Here is a 13,878-nt window from a genome sequence, read left to right as displayed (position 1 = left end):
AAGTGTTTTTAAAGTTCTTCCCTGGGGCTCATGTTGAGTGGAAAGTGTTCATCAAAACAGGTAATAAAGACCCTGAGCAGTTTAGACAGTTACGCAGGATAAAATACGTAAACATATGCTTCTACGCTACAGCATTAAGCCACGCGGCAGGCAACACGGCAAAACAGTAACCCTAGTTTTCTCTATGCTGCGACTTTTTAAACTTTCTTATGCATATTTCCCGCAGCGACCACGTACAACTTAGGTGATTATTTAAAAACGTATCTTGAAAGAATAGTTGGGGCAAGTATAAACGGCTTGCGAGGCCACCCTCTCCGCGCCTCCCTGGTCGTCTGTGATGATGCTGGCTAGCCTGACGTCACCCACCCTGCGTGTTTCTACCCGAAAAAGAAAGACTACTTAAATCGGGTGTCCTCCAGCGACTCCAGCTCTCTGCAGGGCATCACTCAACGAAGTGCTACCGCGAGATTTTTTAAGTTTGACACTGAAATCCCTACTGTAACATCACATTTAAAAGGCTCCTGGAGAAGATACACACTGTCCGAGTCCTAGGGCCTCAGAATGGGAACCTCCGGGAGTCCCCAGTACCCGGTCACCTAGATACCAGTTCCTGGAACAGAACCCACTGTCACCCACCAGGGACGTCTGACAGCCTTCTTCCGGCCTCCCCACCAGCTCCCCAGAGGACCCCAGCGGTTTCCACCCCACCTGTGTCTCACGGAAATAAGGGGAAATTTACACTGAAGTCTGCATAGTCAGAGTGTTTATAAAACGACAGAGGTAGCACACAAAGTACCCAAAGGGTGGCGATGACACGTGTTTCAGAGGGGAACCCGGCCCTCGGGAGGCCTCCAGCGGGCTCGGTGGTTCGACTCCCCCGGAGACACAGGGCTCACTCCCACCGCTGGCTGCAGGACATGGTCTTCTAGAGGATTCACGAGTTAGAAGATTCAGAAATGACCAGACTCTGGTATTTAAATCTATCGAAGTTTTAGAACTCTCATTTCACCAATATTTGCACTTTTGTCAAATTCAGAAATAGGCCAGTTTTTATTTCATTTTATTTTTTATGTAGCAGAGAGGTAATTAGGTTTATTTATTTATTTTGTTGGAAGTACTGGGGATTGAACCCAGGACCTTGCGCATGCTAAGCACATGCTCTGCCATGTGAGCTATACCCGCCTCCCTCTAGGCCAGTTCTTAAGAAAAGGCATTAGTGTCTGATACATAAATTAGTTGGGTGTCAACCTTCTGTTAACCTTGTCTATCTCCTCCAAACTGACTGACCACAGAGTCTGGAGTCTAAGCTGGACCACGTGTGAGAGTAAAAGGGGATGCTATTTTTAGTTCCTCTGGGACAACAGCCACAGCTGGGAGTGTCCTGGGAAAACCTGGAGGGAGGGTCACTTACCTCTGGAGCCACTCCACCCTCCTTCCTCATGTGCTGTCATAAAGAGCAGAGAATCTGAGAGATGGGTGACACACTGGACACCTTAAACTTACACAGTGTTATGTGTCAATTAGATCTCCTTTTTTTTTCAATTGAAGTACAGTTGGTTTACAATGGTTTACAATGTTGTGTTAACTTCTTTTGGGGGGAGGCAATTAGGTTTATATATTTGTTTGTTTATTTATTTAATGGAGGGACTGGGGATTGAACCCAGGACCTCATGCCTGCTAAGCATGTGCTCTATCCCTGAGGTATACCTTCCCCCTAAGTGTATCTCAATAAAGCTGAGGGGAAAAAATAAAATGAAATGAATCTTTGTGAAGAATGAGGTGGCCTAGAACTGTTGCATGCAGGGAGCCCCCCATGCCTTCCAGAGCTCCCCTAGAAATCCACATACCTGAGCAGGTGGAGGCCTAATCTGTGTCTAAATAAAATCTCCGGAAGCCGTCTTGGCAAGACTGTCCCTAAAAATAATCTCTCCCCAAGAACCCTTCAAGTGTCTGTTGTGCTCCTGCCTCCGGCTGCACTCCGGGGGTGGAGGCGGAAATAAAGATGCAGAAGGATCAAATTCAGCGTCTTAAGACACCGTTTCCACCTCCTGTCTCAAATTCAAGCTCGCCACTCCAAGCAGTAAAAGCGGTGGTCGCAGGAGCAAAGAGGGGCCTAGACGGATGAACCTGAAGGAGGTTACAGGGTGGGTTCACAGGACGCACCTGCAGGAGGAGGAGAGAAGCCCCTCCTAACACTGCATGGATCCCATCGGTCCTGCCCCTACACGGGGCCACAACCAGGGTCCCAGACGTCCAGAGGCTCCCCCTCTGCCCCACGTGCTCTCTTAGCTCAAGTCCACCCTCTTTTCCTTTCAAGCCTGAAACTCACCATGAGGGTCCTTTCCGGAATCAGACAACAGCGTTGCTGTCTTAAAAAGGTCATCCTTAAAATATCGGTGATCTCTGGAAAGGCAGGTCTTGGTGCTCTTTGACTTTTAGGAATAGACAATCATAACATTAACGGCATGAGAAATTATTAGGAGCAGGAGGGTAGGAGAGGCTCCCAAGTAGAGCGGCAAGGGGCCGGCGCAGCCCAACGGCGTGGGGTCTGCAGGGAGGAGAGAGGTGTTTCAAAACAGGGAAGGCAACTGTCAGCCTACCGGCAGTGCTGCTTCCACATTTCTCCTTGAACGTCAACATTTTTTTTCCCTTTTAGAACTGGAGATCCCCTGGTCGTTATTTCACAACGTACCCGTTTATCAAAACACTGGACACACTTTAAATAGGTACAATTTTTTATTTGTCAATGATGCCTCAAAAAAGCTGGGGAGAAAAAAATAACCAGACGTCCCCTATTGGTGACACCTGGGTTTTCCTTGGCCAGCGGGACTCAGAAGGACTCACTGCATCCTACATCCTCCGGCTTTTGGGTATGTTTGACCTGCTCCATACTGAAAAGTTAAAGAAATCTAAGAAAAGCAGGATTTTTCACATAGAAAGTGAAGGGAGTCCTGGGCACAGCCATTTGCCAAACCTGGGAGAGCGCGCCTGTCCCCAGGGCACCACGGTGCAGGAGGGGGACTGATCTCCGCGCTCGCCCCTTGAAGTCTCATTTTCTGCTTCCGAAAGGGGGCTGATTCAAATACTCAGGCATCTGAGCACCAGCCTCTTCTGGAACTATGTCAGACTGCCCAGCAGTTCATCCCAGAGACGTGCCCGCAACGGCCCATCCTACAAGCCTCTGTTCGAGAGGTTTCCTGGGCCTTTCCTCGGGCACTTCTGCGGGACCCAGCACCAGCCAGAGCCTGACTGGGAGGAAACCTTGGGGTGACAGTATTTTCCACGTCTCGAAATTTAGCCTTCTCATTCTTATCAGGTGTTCCCCTAGTTGCCGTTTAGAAATTCAAAATTCAGACACACTCTTCCGCAAGGGCAATAGGTTTTGGACAAGTGAAAAATGAGAAAGACTCAATTCCAGGCTTTTGGTCTGGGTGGCTGGTTAAAACTCTGAGCAGAAAGCAACAAAAAGGGAAAAAGTTTAGTGGTTAGAAAGTACCACCTTTGGAGCAAAGCAGCCTGGATCCAAAATTTAGCTCTGCCACTTGGGGACCAAAATATGCAACAGAATAATTAGCACCCTCTATATTGTATAAAACTGCAGTTGTAAAAGAGAATGTCTTTGTAATTTAGACCAAATTCTGTCTGCATTTTCCAGCCACCACTTCCCCACCCTTGACCACCCTCAGGCAAGTCACTTTACTTCCCTAATTGAAAAATGAGGATCCCAGTACTCATCTCTTAAGACTGGTGTGACGATCAAAGAAAATAATACCTACGGTGAAAATGGTGCCCGGAAATTCTCGAGAAATAGCTGCTGTGTCTAGAGGGAATGGCTTAGGATGCTAGGGACCATGTGCCAAATCACTCCTCCCCTCTTTTTTTTTTTAATCAGCTGACAAAAATCCACATATTAAAATATCACTTTCACTATCTTATTGGAATACTTTTTGTTGTTATACTGAAAAAAAAACAAAACAAAACTTCTGTCCCAAAATTTAACAGGAAAGGTACGCAATGAAATCATTGGCCACTTCCTATTTCATAAATTGCAACTACAGAAGAGAAATTATACTGTGCACAAAACGTAAAACACATGGTTTGCATTTTTCCAACTAACATCTCCTCCCCACATTCCAGCCTGAGCTGATCCTCACCCCCGCCTCCCCTCCAAAAGGCATCTGTTTTAAGATAGAAAAATATTACCCTCTGTGGCTAATCTCCAAACTGATTACAACTCTGTACGTGTCTTCTAAAGGTCTTCATGACTGATACCCTCCAACATCCAAAATACCAATCATATTTTTTAAAAAAACCTTAAAACAAAACACTTCAATGAGGACAATAATTCATTTCACTTCCTTAGTTTTATAAATGATAAAACAGAAAAGGGAAACCAACTCTGTGGTTAAATTCTACATTTGGTATGTTAACATGGAACGAGTATTTTTCAGTCACGAAACTGCTTTCTTCAGTAGTCCTTACGAATTTTCAATAAAGTCTTCCTCAGTCAAGCCCCTCCCTGGCCACTCCAAATGCAGGATCTTAGGTCACAGACGTGAGCACCCCACCACGATAATTTCTTACAGCTTTTCACTTCCTGTGAAAGCATAACTTATCTCAGGAGCTGCAAGAGCTCCCATTCCAAGGTGCCAAATCCCCGGGTTTCTGTTCCAGCGACCAAACCAATTCAAATGCCAGATTCTGACAGAATGGTGGGGCTCCAATGGGATACCAAGGTGAGATTTCTCCAGGAAGAAAATTGAAGACATTTCAACAGTTCCAGTGGTTCCAAGTCATCCAAAAAATTCACGTCTTCACCCACGTTCAGGTAATCCCCGCCTGGACTTCAGCTGCCCGCCGCGCCTCCCAGGTAGGCCTCCCGCTGGATCGCCCCACCGGCGGCAGCCACGGGCTCCGAGCAGGTAGCTCCGAAGCCTCGATCTGTAGGCTTGACCCCCCCTCCCCCGGTATTTCCATCAGCTCTCAAGCCCTCAATCCAAATCTCACATATTTAACTTCTGCAAAACGTAACCATCCCCTTACTAACCCAGACGAATAACAAAGGCACTAGAGATAAACCTAGAAATGACTTGAACTCACTTTCAGGGGTTGGCTATTCTGTGGACCTCAAATACAGTGGGACGGGGGCAGTAAAGTGGTTTCACCGGGTTGAACCACAATGAGAAACTGCAATTTTTGAAGGTAAAACTGGTCAGTATTAAAAATGTCATAGGATTCAACCCAGTACATATAAAATATCTTAAAATCCTACTAAAAAGCAATGAGATAGAGATTATCTACCTTTGAAATAATTATTATCTTCACATCTTGTTTGATAATAATGAAGTAACTTAAAGACTCCTCATGACTCTAATAGATAGGATTTCTTGATTTGGCAGGCCCGGTTATAATTATCTGTATAAGACTCAGTCATACCTTCCATACTGAACACTGTTCTCATTTTCCCCTAATCTCATATTCACCTACTTGTCCATTGGGTCCTCACAACCTCTAATACATGAGGGTTTTTTTTTTCCCCCCAGGAGAGCATGCCTTTTAATGAAAAGGCTGTAACGGATGCTAACAAGAATCTATTTTCATTGTATAGTCATTTCTAGAGACGACGACTAACACATTTATCCCTCAGCAAAAACACACACACAAAACAGGGCGACTCAAAGCCACGCTAACCCTGTCGTCTGGGATTTGGTTCATACCAAGACTGCTCAGGCTGACCCTTGCCCCGAGGCACACACACTCTGCAGAACCACCTGTATCGCCTCCTTCCTTTCCAACTCCACGACTGGGAAGCCTTCCACGTCTTCCAAAAACTGTCGTCTTACTGTGTCTCACATGCAGAAACACAAGTTTAAATTTATACTTGTCTGCATCATAAGTGAATTTTGGAATTTTCTTTATTATGTGGGCAAAGGCTGTCAATCTGGACAAAAACATCAGTTCAAATCAAATTTAGGTTACCAGAACTTTGTTCATTAAAAGGATGGCACATTTGTATCATTTAAATTAATCTACATGTTGGATTTTTCTTTTAAATTCCCTGAATGTCTAAATTGTGAGTCTCTTTTTTTTTAATTAAACAGGTCATCTTTGTAGGCTCAGTCTTGGCATAAGAACTAAGTCAGAGGCCTCCATCATTTGGGGAACTTGAGAGAACGCTTTGAGAAAACATTTTTCAAAGGCATTAGACTACAAGTACGAGTTGCAGTTAATACATCTGTAGCTCAAGGAGTTAAAAAGCTTGCAAAAAAGAAAGTTCACTGCACTAAGGTCTTTTCAGAAATATGACTCGTAGGTCCTTATTTCACAAGTGCGAGTGCAGCCTCTGCGCAGGTGTGGGGGCGGGGACAGAGAGGGGCACTGCTCACCATCCCTGGCGGGCGGGTGGTGAGACCGAGTGACCCGCGTCCTCGAGGAGGAAGCGCTCCCAGGGTGGGAGGGCGAGGCGGGGCTCGGCGGTCAGGCACAGGGGCAGCCCGGCACCTCGACTCCGTGAGAACTCGCGGGGGGAGGAGGAGCAGACACAGGCCGGCCCAGCGGGCCGCCCACACCCCCGCCAGAGGGGCTGAGCTCCCTCCTGAGGGCGGCACAGAACCACAGAGGAACCTGAAGCGGGGTTCCGTGACCAGGCTTGCGTCTTAGAACATCCCTGCAGCATCGGGGAGAAGAGCCCGGAGAGGAGCTCGAGGTGTGGAAGCGGACGGAGCAGGGCCGCCGCCCCGTCCAGGCAGGAGGGCCTCAGGGCACGTCAGTCACGGGAGGAGGGGACGGCCCGAGGACTGCGGGGAGAGGGGGAGGCGCCAAGGTGACTTCCAGGCCCCCACTTGGGTACCAGGGAGGAAGATGCTCCCACGCGCCGCGGCGGGGAACGTGCAGGAGGCGCCTTGGAAATGCCTCCTCTTCCTTCCGCCAGCCGCGGTGAACTGGGGTGCCTCCTCTGCGCTTCTCACGGACCGTCCTGTCCCTGGGACGAAGCTGGCAGCTCCTGAAAGCCCAAGGGGGTGTCAGCTCCGTTCTCCAGCCCCGCCCCAGCAGGACTGGACGGAAGCAAGAGCGGCCGTGCCTGCGCCCCATGTCTGTCCCGCTCTTCGGTGCCTCTAGTTTCTGATCTAGAAAACTGGGGGGCGGGGCGTTGTGCACGCACGTGCTCAGGCAGGTGGGTGCGGGTGTCAAAAGCGTCCTTCAACTTCTTTAGGAAGACCCACTTCTTGGCCTCACGATCTCCCCTCCTTTGCAATTCGTCTAGCACAGTAGTCAGCAAGCTTCCCCCACCTTCGCTTTCTGTTCTCTCCGGAGATCGGCACCACGGTTCCCAGGGCAACAGCGGTGCGGCGCTGACTGTCCTCCAACGGGCTCCTCCGCGTCAAAGCCTCTGCTCGGCGGGGGCTCCCCCACCCGCCCGGCGCTGCGCCGCCTCCGCAGGTGTCTCCCAGCTGCGGCAACCGACCGACTGCAGGGCTTCCTGACAGGTCTCTGAAGCCGCGTTAATTACATCTCCCAGCTAAGAGTTCTCCTCCTCCTCCCACGCTCTCGGAAAACCTTATCTGGGGGGGGGGGTCAGGTTTCTCCCTGGGGGAATCTGGCTGAAGGGGCAGGGCCGACCCCAGGACACATCACGGTGTCTAAAAGAGGATGCAGAGAGAGATGATCCATCTTACACTCCTGCCCCTGAGGTTCTCCCTCGCCGCCAAGGGCGTCTTGAGAACAACGCCCCTCTGGGGCAGGCGTCTTAGGGCTCATACAAGATTCCGCCTTTACAAGCCTGCCCATCCACAACTCTCTGGACAGCACAGGCTAGACACAAGCACTGCACTGACAGACACATCCATAAACGTCTGGCTTCCCGTCCAGACACAGCCTCCTGGTGGACGAGCAGACTCTCCACATTAGTTTGCCTGTTACTTGTCAATACCACTCTCTAGAGTTTTAAGTCCAGGATTGCTCATGGTGAGGTGGTGTCTTCTCATCTGGATTTATACAACAGCGTGCTACGGAACAACACGGGGTTATGTAATACTTTTTACAATCCCTTCTGATCACTGTCACATTGATGCCTTCCTCACCACTGCTTCTCTAAGCCACCACTTCCAAGGTATGGTCCCTTAAGGGGCTTCTGCCTGGGTCCCCCACCTCAGGCCTGTGCCCACTCCAATTTATTCTGCCAAGAATACTCTGCTTTAAGCATGGCTCCTCCTAGCTCAAAACCCACCAGAGCTCAGCAGTGCTTGGAGAATGAAGTCCACACCCACCCCGGCAGCCAGGGTCCCCCATCACCTGGCCCTAGTTCACCTATGCAGTTTTCTCTCCATCTGAATCTGCATCTTTAGCTTCAGGAAAGCCCACGTCTTCCGTCTACTTCCTCAGATACATGGTGAACAGAAGATACACCCAGGACTGAAGAGCTGGGTGTTGGGAGCCCCCTTGGCTGCCTCCTCTGTCTACTCTCTTACCTCTCTAAGCCTGTCCCCTCAGCTCTGTCTCAGAGGGTGGAGAAGGGGGTCCCATGAAACACAGATGTGAGGGTGCTTGGACAGCGCTAAAGGGTCACATGAACACCTTATTGTTACAACATCCCACTTACCACTCCCTCCCCACCCCCTAAAATAAACCCATAATAAGCTGTTGACTTTATTTCTCGAGCCAGGAATGCTCTGTTTCTCTCCCCTCTCCACTCCGCTAATGTTTAGTTATTACTCAAATTAAGGCTCTAGTCTCTTATAAAGCCCTTTCCCCATTATTCTCACCCACAATGGTTTCCCTTACTTGACCGCCTATAATTTTTGCTCTTTACACAGCAAGCACCTGGCACTTAGTAGTAAACAATTCTCGGAGGGAGGGTAGAGCTCAGCGGTACAGCGTTTGCCTAACATGCATGAGGTCCTGGGTTCAATCCCCACTCCCTCCCTTAGAAATTAAATGAACAAATACAGACCTAATTACCTCCCTCCCAAAACAAAACAAAAAACAATTCCTCACGTTCTAAGTGTTCAAGTGTGTAAAGCACACCTGGGGGCGGGGGGCATTGGGAGGTTACTGCTGAACAGACACAGACTTTCATTTGGGGAGGGGGGGAAGAGTCCAGGAGATGGACGGTGGGGACAGCTGCACCATCACGTGAATGGATTACTGTCGCTGAACCGCACACCTAGAAACGGTTAAAACGGTACGGTTTATGTCATGTGCATTTCACCACACACACACACACACACAAGTACATCCACGTCACTAAGGAACAGATCATGAACATCATCCCTGACAAGTCCAAGCAGGGTGCTGATCACCACGACACCGCCGATGACACAAAGAGGCGCCTGCTGCACAAGGATAACCACAATCGCAGTATCACTGTCGGTGGACAAAGCCGCTTGGACATAAACTAGTTTGACCATCTGATTCCGAAAAACCCTGGGAGGCAGGAAAGACAGGGATCACTTAGCTGTACCTTCTAGCTGAAGAAACAGAAACTTGATGGGTTTAGTGACTTGATTACGACCAGAGAGCACCAGACGGCTGAGACTCCTCTGGGGCGTACGAATCTGAGATGTTTCACGAGCTTTTCGTTAACCGTTCACCTTGATGGAACAATTAGTGCCTTTTCGCCCCCGGAAAATGTCCTGCAAGAGCGGCCTCCCCTGGGCCGGGGAGAGGAGCCTCCACCTTGTGCCTTAGTAACCAGCAGCTGCTGCTCGGGACACCGAGGGGCAGCTGGCAGGTTCCGGGCTCTCCTTTAATCCGGACCCGCCCGCACAAGCCTCCTTCCACGCTGCCTGGCCCCACGCGGCCACATTTCAGCCCGGATGATAGGTCAGGCAGCAGGTGCTCAGAGGTGGACGGTGAGTCGTCCACCTGAACTAGGAGTGTGCAGAAGAACCTGGGTTTCTTCAGAACAATGACAACGAATCAGAATTCTGAAGGCAGAAGAAATGAGCGACCCTCTCATGCTGCCAACAACAGGTAGAAACGTTTATCCACCATCCAGCCCGACACAGATTAAGGATGCAAGGATGCTTCACGTAGCGAAATACAGCCATTTCCTTAAAAGGTCTGTTCTAGCCTGGCAGGGCGGTGAAGGACAGCGCGGAGATAGCTCACATAGCCGGCATCGCTGCGCCGGCCGGCCAGCTCCCAATTAGGCCGCAGCTGACCTCACGGCCCAAAGCACCCCTTGCCTCCAGGAGACGCTCGCTCCCCAACACCGAAAGTCCACTAGAGAGGGCCTACTTCATGTGACGGTACATATTCTTGAACACCCCCAAAACAAGGAAGGGGAGCACTTTGAGAAGGTAAATTCAACATCTTCTAATGGCCTCCTTTTGGAAAATGCACTACATGTCCTCAAAAAATTGAAAACCAGTGACTGCCACAAGATTCCAAAATTCCACTGCCAGGTATGCAACCAAAAAACACTGAGAACAGGATCGTGAGGAGCTGTCTGGACCCCCACGATCACAGCAGCATTATTCACAGTAACCAAAAGGGAGAGGCAACCCATGTGTGCGTTGATGGATGAATGGACAAACAAAATGTGGTGCACACATTCAGAGAAATATTATTCAGCCTTGAAAAGGAAGGACATTCTGACACACGACACAACACAGATGAACCTGGAAGACATTATGCTCAGCTAAATGAGCCAGACACAAAAGGATGAACAGTGTATGACTCCAGTTACAGGAGGTACCTGGGGGAGTAATTCGTAGAGACAGGAAGTAGAATGGTGGTTGACAGGGGCGGGGGGGCGGGAGGAAAAGAAAGTGCTTGTTCGCTGGGCATACAGAGCCTACTTGTGCAAGATGAAAAGAGCTGTGGATCTGGGCTGCACAACAATGTGACTGTACATAACATGGCTGTACTGTACACTTCCAAGTGTAACGGTAGGGGAGGGGACAGCTCAGTGGTAGAGCACATGCTTGGCATGCACGAGGTCCTGGGTTCAATCCCCAGTACCTCCATTAAAAAACAATTAATAAATCTATTTACCTCCCCCACCAAAAAATGTAATGGTTAATTTTATGTAAAAGAAAACTCTCTCAACTCACACACACACACACACACACAGCATTAGACTTGTACCAAGTCCTGTAGGGAGGAATTCCACACCAGAGAGCAAGGATTACCACAGCCCCTGAGACTCTCTGAACTGTGGATATAATTAGGCACCGCATCCATTATAACGCCACAGACGTCATCATGTGTTACCAGCATCTGTTGACAGACCTCATACCCAGCATATCACTGAAATGGCAAGTGTGGAGAAGGTGGCCCACAATAGAAACAATGGCATTTCATCCTCGTCCTGTTCCAGCAGCCTGCCTCATGGGACATAAATAGAGGCCACTGCTCCGGCTGTGCTGAGCTCACAGTTCAATATTATTTTACTGACCTGAGCGGGTTTGGACCAAAAGCACAAGGAAGAGTGTCTTCTGGTCTCTTCAGGCCTGTGTCCTAATGGAACGTTTGGCTCTGTTTTGTTTTTCCCCAACGTCTCCAACACTCAATCTATCTATCTAAGAAAAGAATGGAATTCTCACTTTAAACTTTTTAGCACTGTACTGGGATCAGAATGTACGTCTGTTTCGTAATAATATACTTCAAGTGCTATGCAACTTTAACAATATATTCACAATATTGGAACCCCAAACTTAAAAAGTTACAATGAAATCATATCCAGAAACATTGTGAATATAACAAAATTCGTATTTGACAACAGGCATATGTCAATGTGGCCTTTGGAAACACAGCTTAACTCAATCCTGCTATGTACCATAATTTAAAAAAAATCAACAGAAACCAGTGACTAGAGCGTTACTTTCCCAGATGATGAGCAGACTACCTGTCTAATTCCTTAGCTATTTTACTGTTTCTCATAAGAAAAAAAATAATCTTTGAAACAAAGACAGGATTTTTTTTAAAAAAAATCCATGAAAAAGTGTAGTAATTAAAATTGTGGGAAAATTTTTTTAAAAAGAAATGCTCAGTGCTAAAAATTAAAGCTTTCTTCTTTTTCTTTTTTTTACTTTTTTTTCTGATTGATGATCCTTCACTAGCCCAGATAACACATTAATGATCCTCAGGCCATGCGTTTCCCTCACAGGAAATCACTTAAAAAACTGCAGAAGGTTTGGCATTTTATTTTCCTTTGTAGACTCAGCTTCCACATGTCACTCTGTTGTTTCCAAGACTGCAGGAATGATAGAAGTCTTAGGAAACTAGGGTGGAGGATGAAATGGACCGAAATTAGATATTTAAAATAATTACAGTAATTTTTTTAAGAGGGAGACTAGCCAACAAAAGAAAAATCTTCATTTGAAGATATCATGGTTATTTTACATATAACCAAAAAAAAAAAAGAAAAAAACCAAACGATTATTGATAACTGCCCAGAGTGCCCTCTCTCCCTCAGCTAACGCTGTTTCAGGGAGTATGGGATGCATGCGTTTGACTGTGGAGTCAAAACACAGATTCCCCAGGTAGCACCAGACAACGGCCCACGGCGGCAGCTCCAGAGCGCTCCCATGCACACATATGGTCAACGGAGGTCATCCACTGAGGCGCAGGCCCTTAGAAGGGAAACCCACTCTGCCCCACCCCCAGAAAAACAGGGGGGAAAGCACAGGGCACTTGGCCTTTGCCACAACGCTGTCATCACACAGCGGGGTGAGCAGGTCTGTGCTGGCATGCCTGACCCCGCCAGGCTCCGGGCCGTGAGCACTCCCCACTTGTTCCAGCCAAGGGGATCAGGAGGAAACCTTGCAATAGTGGAATGTTCCATTGGGCCCCCGGAGAGCGCCAAGCAAGATGGGCAGGGAACTTTTAGAGCTGGCTGACTCCCTCGTCCCTGGGTGCTTACCTCAATGAACCATAAATAGAGTGTGAAATAACTGCTGTTTGATGGGTGGGTGACTGTTCACACAGCATCCCTCTCCAGGGAGCCCCAAACATTCCACAAACGATTTTCAATTCCTCTTGGGGGCAGCCCTATGCGAACGGGAACGAGGCTGCTGTTCCTTCGACCTCTTTCATTTGGGGAGATACTGAGGTGGGGGTACGGAGGTAAGGAGACACAACTGTGGCCAAGGTCACAGACTCAAGGGGTAGAGGGGTAGAGCCTCTTTCCGATGCTGGCCTAAAGCAGGTTCAAAGAGAAACACACGCACCGTTCTCCCTTCGACATTCCTGGCTGAGAAGTCTCCCGGTCCACCCGCGCGCCCACGCACACGCGCGCCCACGACGCGCCGTCTCCCGCCCGTCCCTGGACGTGTGCTCCTTTCCACCGGGGCGCGGGGCTACGAGGACCCCCGACCCCCCGGCCCCCTCCACCCCAGTCCGCACGGCCCCCCGCGCCCCGCGGGGAGGGCCCGGCGCGCGGCCCGGCTGACCTTCCTCTGCTGCTTCTCCCAGGCGGGGTCCAGGAGCAGGTCGCGGTCCCACTCCTCCTCCTGGATCATGTACTCGTCATCCTCGTACACGTAGTTGTACTGCACGCCGGGCTCGACCTGGTTCATGGTGCTCGGGGCTCGGCGGACGGGCGGGCGGCGGGCGGAGACGCGGGCGGGCGGGCGCGGGTCGCCTTCGCGCGGTCCTCTCGGGGCGGCGGGCCGGGGCGCTGGGTCGCGGGCGAAGCACCAGCTCGGGCTGCGAGCCGCCGCCGCGCCGCTTAATACCCGCGCCGCCCGTCACGTGGCGCCCGGGCCGCGCCCCCGCCCGGCCCCGCCCCCGGCCCCGCCCCGCCGCTCCCCGCACGTGCCGAGCCGGGGCCCGTTGGCGCCGCGGCCCCGCGCCCCCCGCGCCCCCCGCGCCGCGCCGCGCACGGCGGCCGCCGGCACCGGCCCCCGCCGCCCGCCCACCCTCCGGCTCGCG

At 50.1% G+C, this 13,878-nt stretch overlaps 1 protein-coding gene across 1 annotated transcript in view; it reads right to left on the bottom strand.

Moving 5' to 3' along the window:
• ACTN2 (actinin alpha 2) overlaps nucleotides 1-13,523 on the bottom strand; it is a 61,553-nt gene extending 48,030 nt beyond the window's left edge. The window contains exon 1 of the mRNA XM_072971042.1: nucleotides 13,398-13,523. Within this exon, the coding sequence (XP_072827143.1) occupies nucleotides 13,398-13,523 (126 nt within the window). The remainder of the gene's footprint in view (nucleotides 1-13,397) is intronic.
• Between the last annotated feature and the right edge of the window lie 355 nt (nucleotides 13,524-13,878).

The sequence above is a fragment of the Vicugna pacos genome, chromosome 11 (genome assembly GCF_048564905.1).
Source record: "Vicugna pacos chromosome 11, VicPac4, whole genome shotgun sequence".
NCBI lineage: Eukaryota > Metazoa > Chordata > Mammalia > Artiodactyla > Camelidae > Vicugna > Vicugna pacos.
Note: the sequence above shows the minus strand (reverse complement) of the source record. Positions and strands in the feature narration are given on the sequence as shown.